Source organism: Ornithodoros turicata, chromosome 1, assembly GCF_037126465.1.
Source record: "Ornithodoros turicata isolate Travis chromosome 1, ASM3712646v1, whole genome shotgun sequence".
NCBI lineage: Eukaryota > Metazoa > Arthropoda > Arachnida > Ixodida > Argasidae > Ornithodoros > Ornithodoros turicata.
Window position 1 is genome coordinate 36,428,947 of NC_088201.1, and position 24,938 is coordinate 36,453,884.

The 24,938-nt window shown below is 48.1% G+C and overlaps 2 protein-coding genes across 2 annotated transcripts in view; both read right to left on the reverse strand.

Moving 5' to 3' along the window:
- Nucleotides 1-24,938, reverse strand: part of LOC135398288 (lutropin-choriogonadotropic hormone receptor-like) — an 87,233-nt gene that overhangs the window by 37,094 nt on the left and 25,201 nt on the right. The window lies entirely within an intron of this gene.
- LOC135398276 (proton-coupled zinc antiporter SLC30A2-like) lies at nucleotides 17,862-19,736 on the reverse strand. Its single transcript, XM_064629701.1, has one exon. It carries the CDS (start codon nucleotides 19,470-19,472, stop codon nucleotides 18,177-18,179), a length of 1,296 nt encoding a protein of 431 aa, XP_064485771.1. The 5' UTR covers nucleotides 19,473-19,736; the 3' UTR covers nucleotides 17,862-18,176.

Here is a 24,938-nt window from a genome sequence, read left to right on the forward strand (position 1 = left end):
ACTTTACTGGCTTCGCACAGGGCTTTCAGAGGTGAGTTTCTCACCCTGACGGGAGGACATCACGTTCCACGTGACCTTCCGACGCCACTCGCTCAAACGTCGCCCACCTACGCATTGCTGATGAAGGCCCAATAAGGCCGAAACAGCTGTCCAATGCTGGTGTGGCGACGTTTGGGACTTATAAACATATGTTCAACGTGCAGCCAAAGAGCCTATGCTATTTTTCTTCACTTAATACTTTACTGGCTTCGCACAGGGCTTTCAGAGGTGAGTTTCTCACCCTGACGGGAGGACATCACGTTCCACGTGACCTTCCGACGCCACTCGCTCAAACGTCGCCCACCTACGCATTGCTGATGAAGGCCCAATAAGGCCGAAACAGCTGTCCAATGCTGGTGTGGCGACGTTTGGGACTTATAAACATATGTTCAACGTGCAGCCAAAGAGCCTATGCTATTTTTCTTCACTTAATACTTTACTGGCTTCGCACAGGGCTTTCAGAGGTGAGTTTCTCACCCTGACGGGAGGACATCACGTTCCACGTGACCTTCCGACGCCACTCGCTCAAACGTCGCCCACCTACGCATTGCTGATGAAGGCCCAATAAGGCTTATTCAGTTGTTGGCAAGGTTTAGGATTGTGTACGCCCCGGAGTTCGTCGTCTTTCACGGTCGCCTCCAGGGGCAAGATGGCTACATCTTGCGCGCCTAGCAAGGACTGGGCTTTCAATGTAAGTGTTTCTGCGGGCACTTCTGTTGATGATATAATCGACGCAGTAGCTGAAGTTGTAGGTGTGGATAACATCTACTCTGTCCAACACTTGGGAAGCACTGCATTCCAAGTGGTAGTATCGTCGGCGCCAGCCAGTCGATTGGTAATTGAAAAGGGACACATTGAAATCGGAAACGAACAAGTAATTGTTGAACCCATCGGACCACGTGTCGCCCTGGTAACATGCAGGTACTTACCTGCGTACGTAGCTACAGAACATCTCATTCGAGCTCTGCAACCGTACGGCAAGGTGCTCGAGGTGAATTTTGTTATGTACAAGGATCGACCCACAGTACGGACAGGTGATAGACTTGTGAAGATAGAGATGATGGAGAACAATCCAGTTCCCAACTTTCTCCGCGTAAATGGGCATCGTGTCACCTTCAATTACAGAGGTATGAAGCGAGTCTGCCGCCGTTGTAAACAGGAAGGTCACTACAAGGACGCCTGTACGACTCAGTATTGCGACCGCTGCCTCGTGTTCGGGCATGCGGCAGAGAACTGTAACGCCCCATGCAGGAGGTGTGGAGGTGCACACGCATCTGCGGACTGCAAGAAGCGGATGCCGTACGCAGAGGCTGTCAGTCGTTCTCTTCCAGAGTTCCCCCCGCTAGTACCGTGTACCGAACCAGTTGACAAACGAACCAACGAACGCGACGACATCCCTCCGGCTACTTCGCCCTCGACAATGGGTGCGGACGACGCTCGTGAGGCGCCTGTGGCGGATGAGGCCAATCAAGTAATGGCACCAGCTGAACAGGATTTTATACGAGATGAAGTCTCAGAGCCACTGGACACTGAGGCTACCACCGAAAAAACGTCTTCACCAAGTGAGACATCTTCCGAAGAATCATCGTCAACGGAGGTTGTGCAGGCGGTGCACCCTCTACCACAGCGTCTAGCAGCAGCGGCCCCGACACGGAGCCCCACCAACAAGGCAGGCACAGCAATCGCCCGTCAGCAGACTGCGGCGGCAGCCAAGGACGGCCTGGATGAAGCGGATGCCGATGACCGTGCAGACACCAAGAGACAGCTCGCAACTAGCAGCGGTAGCACGACGGACGAGAACTTGGCTCCCACATCTAAGCGCAAGAAGGTGATAACTATGGTTTCCAATCCAAAACTAGATTATGAATGTTCTACGGACTCGGACATGGAGTGAAAATCTCATGATGTTAGTAACCATGAGCCTTAGTGTTATAACGTTAAATGTACGGGGCTTCCGTAGTGTTCAAAAGCAGATAGATGTTACACAGTGGGCGAGATCTGTTAATTGCGATTTGCTTTTCGTACAAGAGACCAATTTTCGTTCAGTGAGAGATGTCGCTGAGTTCAAGTCGCGCTTCGCACTTGAATGTTACTTTTCATTTGGTACAGCCAGATGTGAGGGTGTAGGAATCATTGTTTTTCGTCCTGCGTTGTTCTTAAATACTGTAGTTCGGTATGATACCAGCGGTAGAGCTGTTTGTTTCGACGCTATTATGTTTAATACAAAGATAAGGTTTATCAATGTCTACGCACCAGCGCAAGATAGCGCTTGTAACCCTTTTTTTCGTGATTTAGATGTTTTCATGCTCGATGCACATCCAGTATTCCTTATCGGGGACTTTAATTGTGTCCTAGATTCCCGGAGGGACGTTAGAGGCCCGGGCCTGGGTAGGAGCACCAGTACTGCACGAGAATTAAGGCGTATGGTTCGGCAATACGCTTTAAAAGATGCTTGGGTGCATGTCTATGGCGATGCGTTCCAATACACGTGGTCACGAAGAAACTCTTTTACTAGGCTAGACCGCGTTTACTTTCCAGTCTCTGCGCAGTGTAGGATCGCTGAATGTGAAGTTTTGCGGTTCCCATCAAATATGTCCAACACTTCGGACCACCTGCCTTTATGTGTGAAATTGGAATTTCCCGATAATGCTAACGGCGGTCCTTCCACGTGGCGGCTGGATGTAAGCTTGTTACGAGAAGACAATCTCATGCACCAAATAGAGATAAAGATTAGGGAATCGTTGAAGGAGGCGGAACAAGGACAGTGTCAATCAAAATGGGATGAATTGAAAGATTACTGGCGTAGCCTGTTTGTCGAGGCGGGAAGACAAAAGAAAATAAATGACACGAAGGTGTTAAGAGACATTTGGAAAAAAATGCAAATCGTAAAGAGGGGTGGTGCAGCGACCCTCATCATGCAGGAGTATTTAGAACTGCTCAGGGAACGTTACTACCGAGCCCTGAGACTGTCGTCCCGTACAGCTGCGGTGCTTGTGAGCAGGCATCAACCGATAGGCACTCCTGAAGTCTTAAGGTTCATTCGTAATGGAGAAATAAGTCGTAATTCTCGTCCGCGCGTTACCCAGGTTCGGATGCCAGATGGGCGGCTATCGCAATCCGCTAGGGACATAGAAGACACGTTTGTAGGCTTCTTTGAGCAGCTCTATACAAGAGAAATACTGGATAATTCTGAAGAATTTCGAGCATCGATCGGATCGTTTCTCACGAGCTTGCCCCAAGTTCCTAGGTCATGCACCGAAGAGCTCGGTAAGATAGCAACAGTGGCCGAAGTATGGTCAATAGTGAAGAGCATGAAGGCATCTTCATCGCCGGGATGCGACGGGCTTCCGGTCGAATTTTACACGCGTTTTTTCTGTGTTCTGGGGCCCAAGTTAACGGACCTCATCAATCAGTTTCTTAGAACGGGGGAAGTACCCAGTTCTTTTAAACGAGGAAGAATTGTTCTATTACCGAAGGACGGTCAGGACGAGTGTGTGAGCCCCCAGGCGTGGAGGCCAATAACCTTATTGAACGCAGATCACAAAGTGCTCGCGGCTTTGCTAGTCAACCGGTTGAAGAATATATTGCCTCACATCATATCACCTTATCAGACGTCGTCTGTCGCTGGTAGATCAATTTTTTCCTCTCTATCTCTGACACGAGACTTGATTAAATTTACTACGAGTTGTGGGCAAAGAGGATTGGTCGCCTCGTTGGATCAAAAGAAAGCCTTTGACATGATTGAACATTGTTATCTCTCAGCGGTAATGGAAAACTTCGGATTTCCACAACATTTCGTAGACATAATCAGGAAACTATATAAAGATCTGATAAGCGACCTGGTCATTAATGGGCGAACAACAAGAACTTTTGCTGTATCCAGGGGAGTAAGACAGGGTTGTCCCTTATCGCCTGCAATCTTCACAATCTGTATCGACCCCCTCCTACGCATGATTAACGCAAACCAGCGTATAAGAGGGCTGCCGCTTCCTGGAACAAAGACTGTGGCTGCGTCAGCGTACGCAGATGATATCACAATATATGCAAGAGACGTTGATAGTTTGTTGAATGTATTTGCTGTTTTTGACCTGTACTCAAGTTGCTCTGGAGCACTGTTAAATCAAGACAAGAGCAAGGTTCTTCCTTTGGGCGAGCTCCGTGAGTCGCTCCCGTACGGGTTACAGACTGTTCAGTGCTTGTCAGTGTTGGGTGTCCTTTTTGACAACAATGGTGTCTCTCCGCAAAACTGGAGACACTTGTTGGAACAACTAAGTCGGCAAATAAGTATTGCACGTAATTTCCAGTTATCAGCGCAGGAGCGTGTGTACCTGATAAAATCTGTCCTCTGTGCAAAACTGTGGTATATTGCAAGAGTGGTTTCTCCCCCAAGGTTGTTTTGTGCACAGTTCACATCACTATGTTATTCTTTCTTTTGGGGAGACAGAACTGAGCTAGTTACGAGAGACATTTTGCGGTTATCGCGTTCACAAGGAGGCTGGGGTTTGCCATGCATTCCCACATTTTGTACGCTGTTATCATTGCGTCATGTGTTAAAAATGCTGGATGAGACTGAATGCATTGGAAGGCCACTTGTATTGTATTTCTTGGGCCCTAACCGTCGAACGCTCCTGCCGCGTGGCCTGGGAAATATGTGTCCAAGTGCTGAGGTGACACCTAAGTTTTACTCAAAGGTTGTAAATATATATAAAGTTACCCAAGAACTGTGTTCCCAAATAAATGTCAGAGAAGCACCAGTTTCACGGACTTGCGAAATCTTGTGTGCGTCGCGGGTGAATACTGTGCCTACCGTGCGAAGTCTCGAGGCCACGTGGTTGGAGCTCACTTCGTGTGACCTTCCGCATTGTGTTCGGGATTTTATGTGGGAGGATGGTGTTTTACCCACGCGCGACAGACTGTGTAGGTGGGGTATGATTAGGAATTTAGCGTGTCCCAATTGTAGTCTCCCGGAAACTAATCGCCATGCAGTTGAACAATGTGTGCAAGTGAAAACCTTTTTTACTTTAGTACGCAGAACGTTTGGGTTCCGGCCGATGGTGAGTCGACAAAGACGATGCCGTTTCCAAAGCTTGATTGTAGCGACAGCGTTGTATGTTGTATGGCGCAGCCGATGCATTGCACTGGTTCAGAAGAGACCATATAGACTAATGTATCCTATGTTGATACGCCTTCGAAAGATTTTGTACAACCACTTAGACACGAAGTTACATGAACTGGGTGAACATGAATTTCTGAAGAGGTGGGGAACTAGGTACATTGCTGTAAAGAATGGATCTAGAGTGCAGTTACGCTCAAGAGCGATTTAGTTGTGTGTAGTGATAAGGCAACACTTTTTAGAAAGTAATGTAAATTGCTGTATTTAAGGGTATGCTGTAAATAAGTGATTGGTGTTAATAAATATTCTATTATAAGGCCGAAACAGCTGTCCAATGCTGGTGTGGCGACGTTTGGGACTTATAAACATATGTTCAACGTGCAGCCAAAGAGCCTATGCTATTTTTCTTCACTTAATACTTTACTGGCTTCGCACAGGGCTTTCAGAGGTGAGTTTCTCACCCTGACGGGAGGACATCACGTTCCACGTGACCTTCCGACGCCACTCGCTCAAACGTCGCCCACCTACGCATTGCTGATGAAGGCCCAATAAGGCCGAAACAGCTGTCCAATGCTAGTGTGGCGACGTTTGGGACTTATAAATATATATATATGTGTGTGTGTGTGTGTTTGAAAGTGCTAAAACGTCGCCATGCCAGTACTGGACAGCTGCTTCGGCCTTATTGGGCCATCGTCAGCAATACGCAGGCAGGCAGCGTTTGAGCGCATGGCATCAGAAGGTCACGTAGCACGTGATTCCTCCCGTCAGGGTGTGCGGCACACCACTGGAAGCCCAGTGCAAAGCCAGTGAAGTATGTAAGGAAAAAAATTAGCCGGAGCTCTTTGGCTGCATGTATAGCATAAGCACGTTGAGCATATGTTTATAATTGGATCGTGCACTCCCAGCCGAGGATAGCTGTTTCGCTCTACTTGGAGCTCTTCAGCCCGGCGCAGGGAAGTGACACGATCTTGGGTCGGCGCTAACAGTGTGTCTCGGCGAGACATCAGTGTTCCACGGTGACGGCGCCACCAGTGGAGGCCGCAGTGCAAGCCAGCAAGTACATATATACAAAGGAAAAATAGCCAAAGCTCTGTGGCTGCACGTTGAGCATATGTTTATGATTTGATCGTATGATAAATTGCTGGCTTGCACTGCGCCCTCCACAGGTGGCGCCGTCACCGTGGAACACTGATGTCTCGCCGAGACACACCGTTAGCGCCGACCGAAGATCGTGTCACTTCCCTGCGCCGGGCTGACGAGCTCCAAGTTGAGCGAAACAGCTGTCCTCGGCTGGGAGTGCACAATCAAATTATACTTGCCTATTTGTGTGTGTGTATGTGTGTGTATGTGCCACTAATGCATTACATCTCGGTAATGAGTAATGCTAGTGCATTACATTTTGTTGAATTAGTAATGTAATGTCATTACGTTTTGGCCGGGTAATACGAATGAGAAGAACACGGCAAAGGGCTGGGCCGGCACGAAAACCCGAGCCCGGCCCGCCGGCCGAAATCGGGCCTCAAAGTCGTTTTGACTGCAGGCTCAGGTGCAGTCCGAGAGTTCTCGGGCCTCAATCGGGCCGCGATTTTGTGAGTCATTCTTTCGCAGTATTTAATCCTCCACATACGTTTTATAAACAAAGCAACCATGTATCCGGGTGCTCCCTCCGTCTTGCCGATAAAACGCTACAACATAGGCTCAATTTTCAACATTCTCGACTTCGCTATATTGTGGATCTCGCTGCGGCGTGCACCGTGGAGGGACACGCGACTCGACGCCCCCGTGGGGTCACAAGTACAAGCCGCACCAAAAGCTGCGCTTGCGCGTTCCAAGTATGTGTGATTTACGCTATTTGCTGTGTACAGTGTCCGCCACATTGCAAGTGCGAGCCGGGCTTTCGGCTGCAGGGTCTTGCTCCGGTCGATCAAGCCTTCGCGGCGTCGGGTACGGGCCTGGTCGGAGTGAAGCATAATAAGTCGCATTCACTGTGGTGTTCCTCTCTTTGAAGTCGATGAGGAGGATCCCGTGACAATCCCAAAATATTGTTGCCATGATCTTCTTTGTGGATTGTGTGAGCTTGGCTTTTCTTGGGGGTGCTTCTCCTGGTTCGCGCCATTCCATCGACTCCTTTTTCGAAAGGGGATCATAGTAGAGCACCACACCCTCTGACAATTGACTTCAATATTTCTTCTTCGTTCTCTTGACAGAGCTCCAAAAACTCTTCGGCACAGACGACGCGCTGTTGCTTTTGAACTGACGAGAGAAGTCGTGGCACCCATCTCGCACTGACCTTTTTCATTTGAAGGCCCTCGCCGATGATGCGAAAAACGGTTGTTTTGGAAAGCCCCAGCCTTTCTGAGATTTCCTTCACCTTCAGACGCCTGTCGCTCAGCACTTCCTCCTCGACAAGAGACAAATTTTCTTGTGTCACCACTTCCACTGGACGACCATCGCGTGGATCATCTTCAATGGACTCTCGCCCCAGTCGAAACTGCTTAGCCCAGTCTTTTACCGTTGTGTACGACGGAGAGGCTTCGCTCTACACGTTGTCCAGTCGCGCTTTAATTTCTTTAGGCGAAAGTCCCTCTTTTGTCAAGAATTTTATCACAGCGCGGTACTCGATTTTTTCCATTTTAACTGAAGAGTGCACCCTGGCTGTTTGAAATGCCGCACTCCAACCGACAAAAGCATGGAGAGGGTTGAGGGTGGTGCTCCGGCCCTCCAACAGATGGCGCCACGCGTCCTTAATCGCATTTTTAAATTCGCGCGCATTTTCTACCTCGGGCCGGAAACTTATGGAACCACCCTCGTATATATCCAGAAAACGGCTACAGGATATCCCATTTTGAACGTTGGGATATCCCACGGACTTTGCCACAGAGCCCATTTACATCCACAAGACCTACTGTGAACTAGCACTTCTTAGTGATTTGTAGATCCTATGAATATCCCGGGAACGTCTTTTTAGGATATATGGACGTATGTGGGACATCATGCAAGCAGGTCCAAACTTGCGCTTACTTACTTTTAGTTTATACATATCTGAGGTGACAACACCACCACTCTGATATATACGTATTTACATATTTATTATGTACCACGTTAATTCTTACAGGTTTGTTGTGTGTGTGTGCCGAAATAAATGCCTCGAACATCAACAACAGGGCAAAAATTCAGGAAATGTAGTGTGCCCCGCCAGCGTTCAGCCACACTCTGCCCAGCAAACCAGAGACGTCCCCTGAACATCCATGTCATATCCTGACTCGGAGGTTGGAACGTCCCAGGGAACACGCCACAAATCCCATAGACATCATCTGTACGTCCAGGGGACAAAAAAATCTTCCCCTGTTGCACATTCCACGAACATCCCACAAACGTACAGTAGACGTCCGTGGGATATTGACAGCTTTGAGATCGAGACGACGCATGGATGTTTATTGGGAGCTTGAAGTTTCACGCACGGTCCACCAAGGCTGACCATATTACTGCATGTGCTTTGACCCTAAAAAGAAGAGCAGGCTCCCTTTTTGTCCCCCACCGCGTACGCGGATTTCAATGTGTGTATTGTCATCAAGCAAGATAACTACCTATGGAGGTAGCCTCTGGTCTCTGTTGACAAAATGGCCAGTGCATATACTGAAATACAGGCTGTTGAGGCGCGTTCGTTACGTATATTGGGCCGTGATACACCTGTAACGGTGAGGGGGTGCTTCTTTGCAATTAACCGGTGTATCTGCAGAGCCATGGTATAACCTACAACGTTCCTCACATTCCTTCCTGCCATATACTGTGTTTTTAATTCAAGCTATTGTCTATAATTGTCTATATGTGATTAGCTGCTGAGTGGAGCTATAAAAGTGATCGAATTCCACTGTTGCTTGACGAACGTTACGCTTATAGATAAATACTTTCACGGCTAGCAGCACGATAGAAATATATAACGATTTTACTTGTTCCCCTACATCTAGTTAACGTTTACAGAAGTTTTTGCTTGCTCTCAGCACAACAAAAATGTGGCTGTCGGAACAATGTCATAAACTTCACATTTATTCGCATATCTTCAGGTGACGTTCCTTAGATGTTCAACCAGTGCCCAAAATCTCGTGTACTGGATCTTTCATGGGTACCCCAGGGATCTCCAGGTCTTTCCCCCATTCAAATATCCAAAGCGCGATATCCTGCAGACGTACCTAGGACTTCTATTATTTACTGTATAAAATCGAAACGCGAATGTCGTTCTCGGACATCCCATAGATATCGCATGGTTGACCAGATATTCAGGACGTTTGCGACCTTGTAGGGATGTCCTATATGGATATGAATGGTTTACTGGGGACCGACTGGACTAAGGAGGAGGACAGAGTCCAAGTGGAGTCTTTGAACACCAACTTCTTCTACGCTGCAGTTAATCTTACCTGTATGGGTGCTCGTTTGGAATATGCGTGTTGCTGTCATCTCTCGATGAAATCATTCATACGTAGCAATTTTGCAGAAACTCTAATTACTATCACCGGTAATCTAGTAACCACGCTTCAAACGCCACATGGGACTTAGAGACTTCTGAGAAAATGGTAACGGGCATTAGTAACGCATTACTAAGCATGAAAAAGTAATGAGCAATGTAGTGCATTACTTTACAAAACTGTAATGGTAATGCAACCAGCGCCATGGCCGAGTGGGTAAAAGCATCCGCTTGTTGGTGGTAGCCAAAGTCGTGCCGAAGTCTGGGAGGTGGTGGGTTCGAATCTTTACCACCGACTCTCCGGCAGACTTTCCAGACGAATGTACGCACACATCCCCTTGAAGTCGGCCGAGGACGCATGCTGAGCTCCCTGTCCTCCCACTCCTTCCTGCTGTCATCTCTCCATCTGTCCAGGCACGTATGCCGCTTACAGCCACAGTTGCTTCGCGGCGCTCACACGAAATTTAAAAAAATGGCGCTGCATTACGGAGTAAATGTAATCTCCCCAACTCTGCACGAGTTCTCGACGTTTCTATCACTAATCCGGAGCTCGGTAACCGTGCGAATGGGCGTATACAGAGTGGACCTTAGTTCACATCGTTACATGTGCCTCAGTTCTTGGTCAAATGCAATACAGGGCAATGAAGAATAATGACCTATAACAGCAAACGGTGTTAGCTTTCCTGCATGAGCTTAACTTAATGGCCCGTTCGGGGTCAGTGTGCGAGGATTACGCACATTTCTTCCTGTGACGATACCTTAACGGCTCCACGTCAAATCGCAACCATAATACCCAACTTTGGTCGCTTCGCATAAAACTTACGAGCGTTCGTGTATTGCTTTGCTGGCCATCTTGCCACTGCGTCCTTCATAGCCGCGCAATACCCAGTATCCACCCCGAAGGTTATGCTAAGACTGCGCAACGTGATGCTCACGCAGTATGACGGCGTGCGCTCAGGCGAGTCTAGGCAAATAATCGTTTTTTCGGCCTTGCAATCCCATGAAGTTAGTACTTTCAGAGGCGCTTTAACGGTCTCCAACGACCTTGATTGCTGATACGTAAGTGTAGCTATATGGTCTTCGGTTCCTTTTTGAATATACATTGAGAGTGGGGACGCCTGTTTTGGCGTGTGGAGGAAGCCAAACTCTGTGTTCTCGAGGGGAAAGGGTACAGTAAGATCTACACAGTAAATCATTTTACACCTTTATGTACTCAAAAAAAGTGTATTCTTATAAGAAACACCATTTTCTATCCTGCAAAGGGTGCAAGAAGAGTATTACTAAAGGTGTAACATTGACATACACCATGTTTCATCTAATGTCAATTATTAAGGGTGTAAAGTGGGGTGTTGAAACAGGTGTTTACGTCGAAATACACATTTTTTACACCCAGTTTGAATTGGGAATATGGTGTTGAAATGGTGTTTTAATTCGTGAAAGAAAAATTATATTGGTTTGACAGCTCCGTTCAGTAGGTAATCACATTATAGACGATAACTTGAGTTAAAAACACAGTATTTGACAGGGAAGGATATTAGGAATTTAGCTGGTATCTTTGACGCGTTGCAAGCGCGGGTATTAATTGCAAAAACGCATTCCGGTCACCGTTACAAACGTTTCCCGCCCCACCACATGTAATGAACGTGCCCCAACAAATTGTACTTCAGTATATGATCCATCTTACACGCAAATATAGGCTACTGTGGGTGCCCGAGGTCTCTTGAAACCTCGGTACTCACGTTGGTCTCACAGTGTTGCCAAGCTAACGACGCGTACATGAGACGCATTGCGCTCCGGTTTAGGTTCAACGATGGAAACACGGCTGGAAGTCTGCCATGTTCAGGGTTGTGCTTGCCATAGAAGCAAGAACGTCGAACTGTATAGTGAGTTTTAGCAGATCGTTGATAACGTGGCTAGCGTCTCACCGTATCAACCGGAACCAATCAGTGGATAAGATTCTGAGTCACGCACGAGTGCGATTGGTTCCGATAGAGACGATAACTTTATCAACGGTATACTAAAACTCACTTATGTCTCGGACACTGGTCTCGGCACGCTGCCGCAGAAGCTTGTATTACACTAGCTATTTGAGAGGGAATATTTGTCAGAAAACAATTCCATCATAAAAGGTGTTTTCAATAGAATACTCCCGTTTTAAGGGTGTTTTTGTTGTTAAACTCCCGTTATAAGAGTGTTTTATTAGGAATACACTTAACTAAAGGGTGTTTTAAAAAAACACCCGTCATTTGAGTTGTGGGAAACCTTCCGGTTAACCCACCACCGGGACCACGCCCGTTCATCCGACCCGCGCAAGGAACGCAGACACAAGTTCGAACAATTAACAAAGGGTTTATTTCGTACCTTCAAACTGCGCAAGCCAAGGCTTTCCCCCAAGAAGAAGAGCGACCGTCTCGGGTCCGCCAACACAGCTTAAATAATAAGTTCTTCGGGTATCCGACCCCTAATCTACCGGCAAGAGACACGCGCCAACAATCTATCGCGACACCTGTCGACCACAGCACAAAACAAATCCCACACTTCCCCCATCCCAAAACTGGACAATATGCCGAAGGAGTTACAGGTCTTCATTGTGGTCCAGCTCGATGAGCATATCGTCCTCTGCCGGGTTGGGGGCCCGCCGGCTCTCTCTCAGTTTCCCGGAGTAACTCTGGGCGATGCCGACGTATGGTGGCCAGGGCGGCGACGACATCCACGACCTCCGGGCGTGCTTGTTCGGTACGGGAACGATGGAGCTCGCCTCGACGATGGGTGGCTCTGTGCAGTTCCGGCACCTGGCAGACCGGACATAGGAGTCGTTGTTCGTCTGCAGAGAGGGGTTGAAGAGGGTCGGCGGGGTGTGTCTCTCGCAGGGTCAAGCCGCGGAACGGCAACGGAGTGGTAGCGGGGTCGGCATTCCTGAGGGGACGGGGCTGGGATGACCATTTATTATGAGAAGCCCACGATACGGGGTACCCAAGGTGGACCACGGTCCACGTCGCCACAGACTTCCTTCTCGGACCTGGGGACCGAGATCATGATTGATCAAATGTAGGACCGTACAGAGATCCTCGGCGGGAAGTGCGACGCACACTGGAGCGCTGTCTCTGTCTTTGCATGCTGGAATTGAACAGTAAGAAGGTAAAGCAGTAAGAGGGTAACTCCACACTGCGAGCGCCTAGAAAGGCACTCCCCACATTACAAGTGGAAGACCGCGTAACGGAAATCACACCAAAAACACTACAACGCGAGCACCAGGTTCTGGTGACCGAAATAGTGACTGCTACGTGCGCTGCGTGCGGAGACGCATACTGTAGCAACTGGAAGCAGGTCCGGTCGGATCCTGGCATAGTTGAGGCTGTGAGGGCCCTTCTGGGTCCCTAACTGCTGGGATTGCCCTCTGCGGGAATACAAAGGGATCAAATACTCTGGGAACGACAACACATTAGAAATACGGTTTTGCTCGTCCACGCCAGCTGAAAGCCAGTACTCAGAGACTGTTCCCGCTGACCGTGTAATGCGGTTCTAACGCCAGTTTGGCGACAGCGGGAGCTTTAGTCGAGCTATGCTAAGAAAGCAACGTGATAATGAAATCATCCGTGATTTTCATGTCAGTCTGATAGATCGTCTGGGTGCTTGGAGGAACAACATATTAGAAGCATGGTTTGCTCATCCCAACCAGCTAAAAGCCGGCACTTAATCGAGTAGAACAAAATTTACTAGGAAGATATCGTGAAAGTATACGATCTTCCCACGCTGTCAGAGCTATCAAAGCGATATGCTCGGAGATACAAGCGTAAGGGGTGTGGCACTGGCGGGGATAGCTCGTGCAACACATCAGATATCACTGCAACCTACAGGACGCGCGTGATTATGGCATCAATGTTATTTCCCATGTTGGTCTGATAGGCCGTCTGGTTACGAAGTCTGATAATGGCTTACAGTCCGCGTCCTCCTGAAAGGAAGGCACCGAAATGCATGTCGTAACGGCGCGTGCAGCTATGCTTACGGCGGCGAAACCAACCTAGCATCAAAGCGCACCGTCATTAGCGTGCACAGCTTGGTTGCACGTTGCTAACAACTCTGCCGTTGAGGAAGCGTCGGGCTACGGCTCTGTAGGCACCGCAGCTAAGACGTCCTGCGGGGAAGGCACTGCAGACACCATAACCCCATCAATGTGACTACACGGGTTACCGAGTGTCAGGACTCCGTCCGACCGAAGTAAGTGGTCGGAGAGGCAATCTTCCTTGGGGGCAAATACCTACCTAGGCCTGTGCGTTTGCTGACTATAGAGCGTACGTCGGCTACTGCGAAACTCGTAACAAGAGCGTGATGACTAGACGCTAATTTACTGCGAGTCCCGCGCTGCCGGGCACACGGACGGGCCCCAGAACTAGGGGTACTGTACGTCCTTAGAGGCACGGGCGGAACCATGAGGCCATTGCGTATACAAAAAATACCGGGGAATTCCTGCTATGCTGTCCTGACGACAAGCATGTCGGCCGCCCTGTCATCGGGACAAAAGCGCGTGGCTATTTCTGATGTCCCTAAAATAGCAATAGTGAATAAAAAAAACTACAATAACGCATACCGGTCTCATGTTCCACGCCACAGGTCGAACGGTTCGTCACCGAAGCGTTGGGCGCCAGCTGTGCCACGCCCGTTCATCCGACCCGCGCAAGGAACGCACACACAAGTTCGAACAATTAACAAAGGCCTGATTTCGTACCTTCAAACTGCGCAAGCCAAAGGCTTTCCCTCAAGAAGAAGAGCGACCGTCTCCGAGGGGGGGGGGGGGGGGGAGTGTCGTAGAGAAGTAAGGGGGTGAGGTCTGCCTGCACGACGAAGTTGGCAAGTTTCACCCCGTTAGAAGAGGGAGGGGGGAGGGAAGGAGAGTGACAGACAGAAAGGGGGAGGGGGAGGCACCTGATACAGTCCGATGCTAAAAACAAAGGCCAATAGCACGTCACGTGCTGTTCTGCGGAGGTTTGCTGATCCCCTGGGGTAAATGATATCTTCTCATGTATCAGCCGGGAGTCCGTGGATAGTCTCCGGTCCGCTAACACAGCTTAAGTAATAAGTTCTTAGGGTATCCGCCCCCTAATCTACCGGCAAGCGACACGCGCCAACAATCTATCGCGACACCTGTCGGCCACAGCACAAAACAAATCCCACAGAGTGTAAAGGCAACAGCAAAAAGGTGTGCGCCATGGGACAAGCAATTTACACCAAAACAGTGTAACCACACACACACGAACGCACCCACACACACTACTATAATAACTCAATAGTATAAAAGTAATAATATTTATATACATATATATACATACATATACTATAATAACAAGTACTAACATAAAATTGTTGGCTACCTTTACTGTTACGCTAGGACATGCGAAGAGAAATAAAGCTTTTAAAACTTTCCTACCGTTTATTTTATGGCATATACCTTGTGCAATGAACCGGTTTGATTGAAACACCTCATGTCATCGTCATTCATGTAGTTGTTGTTGTTGAACCGGTTCGCAACCGATATTTGTGTCGTCCTGGAGTTGAACCGGGACCGAACCATTATGCCTAGAACCGAACCCGAACCGAACCAAAAAAAAAAAAAATCCGTTTGATGGTCTGCTTGAAATCGTCTGCATGCGACGCGCACAGACAGACACACAAACAGAAACAAAACACTGTGCGCTCGCAGCCATAAACAAATTTATTTCCATGAACATTGGATGTGTCTTTCACTGCCGAGTCGCCGTATACACTATACAGTAGAAGGCATCCTGCGTACGCTGATTTCCCGTCGGGATGATCAAAAGACATTTCGTTTCTCTGCTAAAGCTTACCTCCGAGACCTCGTTTACTTTTGATAAGTCGAACCGACTGCTCCTTCTGCCAGCGTAGTCTACCTCAGAATGTACATTTTATATCACTCCCGAGAATGTCCTGCTGGAAAAAGACGACGGTTTCACATGTAGAGACTTCCATGGTTTATATGGCTAGATTCCTTTTTACTTTTCTTTTTAGCGATAGCTTTATAGGGTCCGCCAATGACGACAGCCGTGTAGGTCCGTCCATAAGAGTTGTGGAGAGAAAGAATAAGAGTAGAAGGAAGTAGTTACAATGGGGCACCGGAACGAGTGCGGGCGCCCGAAGATCAGGATCGGAACATGGCCTTCTAAAGCTACCGCGTTGAATATCGTTTGGCACAGTGGTCAAAAATGCAGCAGTGACCCACCATTCCTAATTACCTCACTCTCTGCAACGCTACGTAAGCAGGAAGATATAAGGCATACAGCTCGTAACTTTGCCAAAGACCCTAAACTGGCAGGTGTGCGACTCGGTTTGTTTTCTGTCGACTGAGTGCCTTCTGAATATTTGAACTAGACGTTCAGCCAAAAGGAACGGAACATTGAAGGAAGCAAGCAATAAATGCTTACAGAATAGCGTAGGAAGTAACCAGCGTCTATTGTGTTTGTCACGACAAAGCTTTGAGCCTTCGACCCTATCATCACCCCGCCATACCAGAACCTTCCGGTATGCCAAGGTGGAATGGAACTACAAGGTGCAAAAGCTGCCAAACTCGGAAGACAGACAGAGAGTGGCGAAACGACTGCACTCTGTCTGTCTTCTGTGTTTGGCTACTTTTGCACCTTGTAGATCATGTACCAACTACCGCGTATAGCTACGCTCGTAGAATGGAATCCTGTTACTCTTGAACTTATATAGTTTAAAACTGACCCAGGAATTGGTTGAGAAAAGGTAACCCTGGAGAAAGTCTATGCCTGCATAATCACAGAAATCCACTTTCTAAAGAAAGTGGACTACAAAATTCCTAAAACGAGCTACATTGTCAAGCAGGAAAATATGTGACCGGTTGGGAGAACACAGCTTGAATGTAAAGGAGCATGCCGAGCGTTGTGGATGATTGTATCCATCTGAGCAGACTGTCATTAAGGGTCCTTTCTATAGGGGGGAAGGAAGTGAGACGTATTTGGAGCGTTTTTCGTATTGTCAACTGTAGGATGGGACAAGCGTAAGCTTGCCCAGTGAGACGTATTTGGAGCGTTTTTAATAGACTTTTTTAGTAAAGCAAACGCCACCTGTGGCACGCAAGGGCTCATGGGAACTCAGAGAGCATTACGATAGGTAGCCCGCCATAATTACGAGACGGGCAGAGGCAGAGGTAGAGGTAGAAAACAACTTTCCCTGTGTGCACAGCAGCAGCGTCAGCCGGGGTAAACCATAACCGAAGCAAACGACAGAGCAGTGTCCCTCAAAGTTCCCATGCTGCTTTACGCCGCGCGCATCTTTTTAAAACAGTCTATTGATAAGCTGGGCAATCAAAAATGTACGAGTCAAACCATCAGTTTTGTTGACACCCCAGGCGATAACGCATCTGCTGTGAGCTCGACTTGAAACATGAAATGGGTTTCGGGGTGGGGGTGGGGGGCAGGCTTGCTCGTGTGGGGGTCACGTGTTCACTACGTGTAATTGTAGCGGTTCCTTGTTGTTCTGCGTAAAGTGAAGATGCTGATAGTGGAGCATGCGTGCCTTTTTTTTTTCTGATTCCGTGTGACCGCCGCGAAGCAACTGGGGCTATGAGCGGCGTCAATTTTGTGCTGTCCATGTTCCAGTGGCTCTTGTACTTACATGATGCATTTATACCAACAAGCTCATTTGCCTGTTTCAGTAGACCATATCTCAGATTTTTTTATATTTTCTTTCTCGGAAGAGACAAGAATATCACTTGCAATAACGGCACGCGCGTAACGTAGCTGACAAGGCAGCCTGACAAGCGAGCAGGCAGCATGCTGTTCGGAGAGAATCGTTGTACGGGACAGACATCGTAGGTAACTGCCGTCGTTCACCTTACAACGTCTGAGGAACAGCAAGACAGGACAGCCGGTGCTGGGATTTGAACGTGGGTCACCTCACAGTATCAAAGTTTTGCGACGTGCCCCTTCGGAGTTGTAGTCAAGCTTCAATAGTTCACTTTTCAACCCCCTGTTCAATATAATACGCTACGCAAGCAGGTCAGCTGTATGCGCAGCTCTTGTTTCCCTCTCTCCCCTATTGCCCGTGGAGCGACCGCATTGGTGAATCTCCCAACTAACGGAGTAACAGTTGAAGGAGTGGGTATCATGCAGGTCTGTGAGTACTCCCGAATTGCAAATACCCCAGTAATACAAAATAGGTCTCTCTTAGGAGAGCACACCGGGGAACTTAAGAAGGAGCTCGTAAAAAAACTGCCACTAATTTTAGTTTAATATTCATAGACACTATTGACCACTAAACGAACGTTGACTAGATATTTTCGCAGTGTTCAGATTGCAGACGTGATACATGCACACATTTGAATATACAAGACACGTGCTCATCCTAAGAAAATATACCAGACGCAGCGCGTAAGTACAGCAAGATAAAAACCAACAACAAGAGTCAGTAAAAACAACGCAAATGCCATTAAAAAAATTCACACTCCTCAATCTTTTGCAGGCCACTTGGTGTACTACTCGTAGAGTATGTTACCCGATGTTTTGTCCTTGCTACATATTGTAAACTCTAGGTTGAATTACTCAAGTCATTACACTGTTCACAATCATCCATACGACTGTCGTACTCTTCCACTTTCAATGACAAGTCGAAAATGTTGAACCTTGATCGGATCAGTCGTGAGCAGTTCTTTAAAACGTACATTCCGTTCACTTTGGGGTGGATAACTATGTGCGCCGAAAGTGCAATCTTTTCGGGCTTGAGGGACCAGATACGTACATTGTGCACTTGACAGACTCCGGGTTCATTAGCGAGAAGGTGCTGAACCTCGAGAAAATCTATGCTATTCGGCTTTCCTTCCATGAGGACCAGTATGCCATCGCGCATAATTGCTAGGGTAGATAGCAGGACAATTATAGAAAAAATAAATGTACACAGCGGGTCCGCAATACTATATTCAGGTTTAAAGTAAATTATTAACGCAGCGATTAGAACCCCTAAGCTTTGCAGGAGATCACCCATGACGTGCAAGAAAGCAGCCCGTACATTTAGATTTTGCTTTCTAGTAGATACACCACAGCATGTTGATGGTGGGTCTTCGGAGCTGTCCTCCGATGAACTTCCGCTCGACTCCCGATTCGTGTGGAACATTGTGTACAAACCACGCGTGAAAATTATCTGTATATTGCCCGCTTGAAGAAGGAGACCCATCGTTATGTTAAATGCAATCCCAAGCCCTGCTGTGATAAGCATCACTGTAGCGTTTACGTGGTAGTCCTTCAACACAATCCTCTGCACTGACAGGAACAGTAGCACTCCGCTTACCACCCATATGAGCAGTACTGACATGACTGCTGCAATAACCTCCGCTCTATGCCATCCGAAGCTCATTTGCTTCGTTGCTGGTTTTGTAGATAGCCAAAGGGAGAACAGTGAAATCATGAAACTGGCAAAGTCTGTCAGTAAGTGTGCTGCATCTGTAGCTATGGCGAGGCTTTGTGCGAGGGCACCACCCACCGCTTCTATGCACATGAAGACCAAGCAGAGCACGCTGGCGACGATAAGTTTCCTTCGGACACTGACATCTACGCTAGGCTCACCCCTAGATGGTGAGTGGCAATGCGACTCGTAGACTGGGCCTTCTAATGTAGTTGTCTGAGACGAGGACGGTCGTTCAGGCGAAGGCCTTGCTGGAGGCTCGGCTTGGGATGATCGGTAAGCGATGCGGGTGCCTTTCGAGACGAAGGTCTCGTATCGACGCCATCCGGAAGGCGAAGTCAGGAGTGCAGTGTTGATGGAAGACATGCTCCCCCGCGGTTCAAGAATCGTATGGCCTCGACGTTGCCAGTTTCGACGAATGCGCATGCTACATGTAGTACATGTAGTATCGGCAGTTTACGCGTGTAGCGCACTCAAACGATTGCGGTGCCTGATAACTATTTCGGATGGTTTATCTCCAGATTACCTAAGGTGCGTGTTTGATGAACATGCATGGATGGAAAAGTGGGACGATAACATATTTGTGGTCGAGATGTATCGACGTGCCCGATCAGCAGCATGTGCTGAAAGTGAGGGGTGGATGTGTGGTTCAAAGTTGCTGTTGTGTTCACCCAAAGCTATAAACGAAGTGATAAGGCCAGCAGTGGCGTAGCCAGGGGGGGGGGGATGCAAGCACTATTCTTCAGCCGTCAAGGTGTCCAGGACCCGGCGAGCTTTATGTGAACCCATAGAGTAAAGAGCGTCCTGATTTGCACATCCCCTGGCGCTTGGTGGTACAGGCCTTACACAAAGCGGTAGGCGTCGAATTGGATAGGCATTCGTTCCACGAGCTAGGGTTGCAGAAAACGAACTTCAGAGGCCGTTGAAGGCCTGCGCCGCCAGAATTCCATTAAGGCTTCGTTTGTGTGCACGACATATCTTACAAGGGAAATGTCCAAAAAATGACAGCGCTCGTCATCGAGGCTTGGACGGGCATCATCCAGCGCAGTCGTAGACACCTGGTACCATTTGACGCCATACCGGACCGTGACTACCAGGGGCCGGGTGATGATTCGATTGGGCAGTCTACAGGATTGACGAGTCTCGTAGCATCACCGCGACAGGAAGATACTGCATCCTCAACAGACTCACGGCCTGGTAGTCACACGGCCGTCTCAGAAGATTCAGTAATGTTGGAACAGACTTCCGCGTCAAGGTCTGCACCATCAAGAGCGAGTGCGGCAGAGGATTCGCCGATAACAGTGACTCGATCTGACAGACGTGTCTTCACTTGACATGGCGGGCCTCAAAGAACTAATCCCACTTCTGACACCACCATAGGTTCATTCTTTTCGCTTGCACTGCACCTCCTGAACTATGGTTCAAGGAGTTCTAGTTCGCGTTCTTATTGTCATAAACCTCGCGTGTACTTGAGCACTGGTGCAGCACTTTTCTTTCAAAAACAATGCACCTCATGTCGCGCTGGGGACACTTGTGTGACAACCAGAACACAAGTCTCTATTCTCGTGCCAAACAGCCCAGCCAAGAACCACGTGAGCACGAGCTCACGTAATGCAGCCCCGCCGCATGTGAACATAATTTGCAATTACAAGACAGGTTCAGGTCCAGGCTCGCCATACAGTTGGCGCTCACTACAAGCCTCACCAACTGAAAGCCCCAGTGAAAGCCAGTGAAGTATATATGAAGGAAAACGAAACCGAAGCTCTCTTCGATTTGATTTGATTTAAAGGAAAAATAAGCTATTTGGATGCACGTAATGTATGAATTTATAAGTGTAGTGTCGCCATACCAGCACTGGACAGCTGTTTCGGCCTTATTGGGCCTACGTCAGCAGTGTGCAGGCCGGCAACGTTTGAATGGGTGGCGTTAGAAGGTCCTCCCGTCAGAGTAGCTTCAACAAGCACTCTATACATGAAGGACTTCACGAAAACCACATAGGTAAACTGTGCTGTCAAATGCAAGTTCAGCCACGTAATGTCACCCGCTTCAAAGAAACAGGGCGATTGGCTTATCATGTCTTCGGTACTGTTATCGTGAAAATTTTTCTATCTAGTTTCGATCGGGTTCGATCCCAGCCGAGGACGCCAGCAACCTGGTAGTAGGGTGTAGGTTGCCTAGACACGCCGTCTTCCGCGAGGGACGTAACCCAAGCAGCACAGCACAATGTACTGAAAGTCGAGTGCAATAGGGGTGGACGGTATGTGTCTTATCGATGTTCCTTAGTTTCACGAGTCTGTTCAAGGCCTTCCACCTACCCGTCCACCCCTATTGCACGCGACTTTCAGTACATTTTGCTGCTTGGGAAAATACGGTGTGTCGTCTGCCCCCCCCCCCCCCCCCCCCCGCCTGAGGTTTCGGCTAATGTTAAAGGACCCCCAAGTGGGCAAAATTAATCCGCACCACTGTCACGTCGTTCATGGTCATGGTTGTCTCGCGACGAAAGCCATGAATTGTGAATTATCTTCTCGTGCATCATAACTACTTGTTATCGTACCACGTTGTTTATGTAAGGTGCAACCTGGTTAATGCGGTTTAGCTGTGTGGCCGACCTTATTGTTGGTTATTTGTGGAATTTTACACTTTCCTACCCGATCCGTGGAACTCGGACACCATCTTCGTTGAGCGAATGACAGCTAGAGTTTCCGGCCCGGAGATTCCACGGAATTATCCTTCGGGCACTTCAATCTTAATACCGGTCGATAGCTCCAAAGTGTCCCTTGCCCCCACGCTGCGGTGAGGTTCGTCAGAGGGCATCAGTTTAGTACCATCGTCTCTTAAATTGTCTCTTTACAATTGGCTGTCTTGCCTCCGAAGTCTCATCTGATAATACATTCCTGTATCTGCATATAGTTCACAACAGGTATGAGTTGGGGTAGTTGGTGACTGATCATGGTATGGTACGATGCAGCAAAAAAAAAAAAAAGAAAAAAAAAGAAGAAAAAAGAAGCACACAAGAGTTCAAAAAAGGAACAGAACAGGACGGCTGCAAGCTCTCAACTGGATCTATTGGCGCTAGAAACAGGTAAATATATACACAAAGTAGAATCATATCGCAGCAGAATGAGAACCGAAGGGGAACTGCTGGCTCCCCTTCGGGGCATCTGGGGTTGCATTTCTGAGACTGTTTGTGTGCCCCATTTTTGAAGGTACACATGTGTTATATTGACACACTGACCAAAGAGTAAGAGAGATAGTGGAAGCCTTCTTTATCATGGACTACGCAGACACATGTGTTAGCACGCCTTCAGTCGTGCTCACCAGTGGTTTATCCAGAGCCCCCCAACACATCTCGAAATGTTTGGCAACACCCCCGAAATGTTTTCCTGTGTACTATTGTTACAATGTAACTGCACCCCAAATTTTTTGCAACCCCCCCCCCCCCCAAAAGCTTGCGGTTCTGGATAAACTACTAGAGCTCACCGACCATGAACAGGATTATCTCTACCAAGGTTGACGAAACTGTGCTGCTCGAGTTTCCCCTGTTTGACATGTGTTGCCATTTGTTATTGTCTTCCTAATAAGGTTGACGTGTTGTTCCCAGGTACGCATTCTTGTGCGATATGATTCTACTTTCTCTTAACATGTTTTTGTTTCTGTTTGTTATTTACTTGTTTCTAGTGCCAATAAATCCAGTTGAGAGTTTGCAGCCGTCCGGTTCTGCTCCTTTTTTAACCATTGGGTCCGTGTTTTTCTGCTGCATCGCACCATACCCTGATATACATATATAGCTTTGCTGCACAGGTACACCAGCACTAGGGGGGAGGATGTGTAAAGTTAAAATACGCAGCACGAACACTGCAACCTTATATTCCATATACTGCTGACGCATATGGGCCTTCCCAAGATTTTTTCCGGGGAGGGGGAAGCGCTTCCATGGGGGCGGGGGGGGGGGGCAAGAGTGCAAACCCCCACTCCCCTACCACATCTTTTTCTGAAGGCGGACGCTGTGCACTGTGTGGGTAGTCAGAGGTTCCTACCATGACATTTGAGAATAACCATTACGACCTATAACTGAAGAGCGCACCATTTTCACAAGCGACCTCGGAGTTTCAGGGGGTGGGGACACGGCCCCCCCTCCCCCCCCTTGCCCTCCTGTCGGTACGCCCATGGGCTGACGATGAGCCGCGACCCGGTCCATTATTTTGTCGTATGCCTCACAGAGAAAGAAAGAAAGAAAGAAAGAAAGAAAGGAAAACACCAACAACACTTTACTTCGATGATGATGACTGGGGTGTCTCATCGCGAAAAAATGTACTTTACCCCGTTGCTCAAGGTAACTTCGTGAAAATATAATGATGAGCCTCGGAGTGAGGACTGCAAAGTCCTACGTTGTCCAGAATGGTCAGTGTATAGTGCTTTTAGTGCATTGCGTTGGTCAGCTGGATTTGACCACGGACCAAGCATCTTCGTGCTAGCGAGAGGGCGAGAGTTCAGCTGATTTAAACACACTGTAGCGTAGCCCTGAAAGGTTGGCAATGCGGGCAATGCAGAGAAAACTACAGTACCAAAAAGAGGCTAGTGGCTTATATCGATTATAAATTTAAATCGAAACCCCATTTTGAATCATTATCTAATTGACTTGTCGTACCACTTCCTGCTAGAATAGAAGTCATCAAAAGTGGCAGAAATAGTTCGAAAGTGAAATAAATGTTTCGAGAATAGTGGAGAGAGTGGAGTTTGTGGGTCAATGATGCCGAATCCCATTTTCGGCAAATTCTCTCTCTAGAACGTCTAGTCTTTTCGATCGACTCAAAAAAGATGGAAGGAATAACGAAAAACGAAGTCCTATCTTTGTCTTCATTGATGGGCGCCCTCATTTCATGACGGATTAGTTATATTAAACGCACAAGGCTGTATTCGTGGAAGGTCTAGAAACGATGGATATTTTCTCGTTCGCTCCGACTCTGATGCCCAACCTTCGCGCCCAACATGATGTTTGGAGACCCATTCTCGTAAGTATTCAATTGGGACAGCAGCTTTCTGAACTATTTGTTCAATCTTATATCGTACTAAATAGCAAACGTAGCGTGGGCGATGCTTTCTCATGCATAAGCAGAGTTGACATATTGTTCCATGCTGTTGGTGACGTATTTTTTATTTATTATTTGCTTCCGTGTTAGCGCCCCGAAGCAACTGTGGCTATGAGCGGCGTACAGATGTGGACAGATGGAGAGAGGACAGCAGGAAGGAGTGGGGTGACAGGGGGGTTAGTATGCGTCCTGGGCCGGCTTCAGGGGGAACTGTGCCGACATTCGTCTGGAAAGTCTTCGGAAAACCCAGGGAAAACCTCAGACAGCACAGCCGGTGGTAGGATTCGAACCCACCACCTCCCAGTCAGCACGACGCCAACGAGCGAGATGTTGGTGACGTATGCCCGGAGTACATTTTGCTTTGCCTCGTAGGTGTGGGTATGGACGAATTTAGCCGAAGGAGCCTCGTTCTGTTTGCCATTGCCCAATGGTATTTTGGGCGATATCCATACGTCCCTCACAAGTACATACTTCGAACGTTGCAATGATTACCAGCATCTTTAAAGGTAAACTTCCGGCTGCTTCTGTACAGATGGAAGGATATCTGTGAACACCACTGAGTTTAAAAGCCAATGAGACTGTTATGAAGTGTTTACGGTTCTTCATTTTTACGGCGCTAACAAAAAATCTTAAACAAGCCGTTCTGCTTGAAAGGGACGGTCGCATCCGTTCCAGTCGATTTGGAAACGATAGTGTCATTTAATTCCTCGCGGACCACTGACCACGGTATCGAAAAGCCCACGCGAAGTACTGGTGGTGTTTCACTGTTATTCGACGGAATACACGACAAGAGCAGACGCCG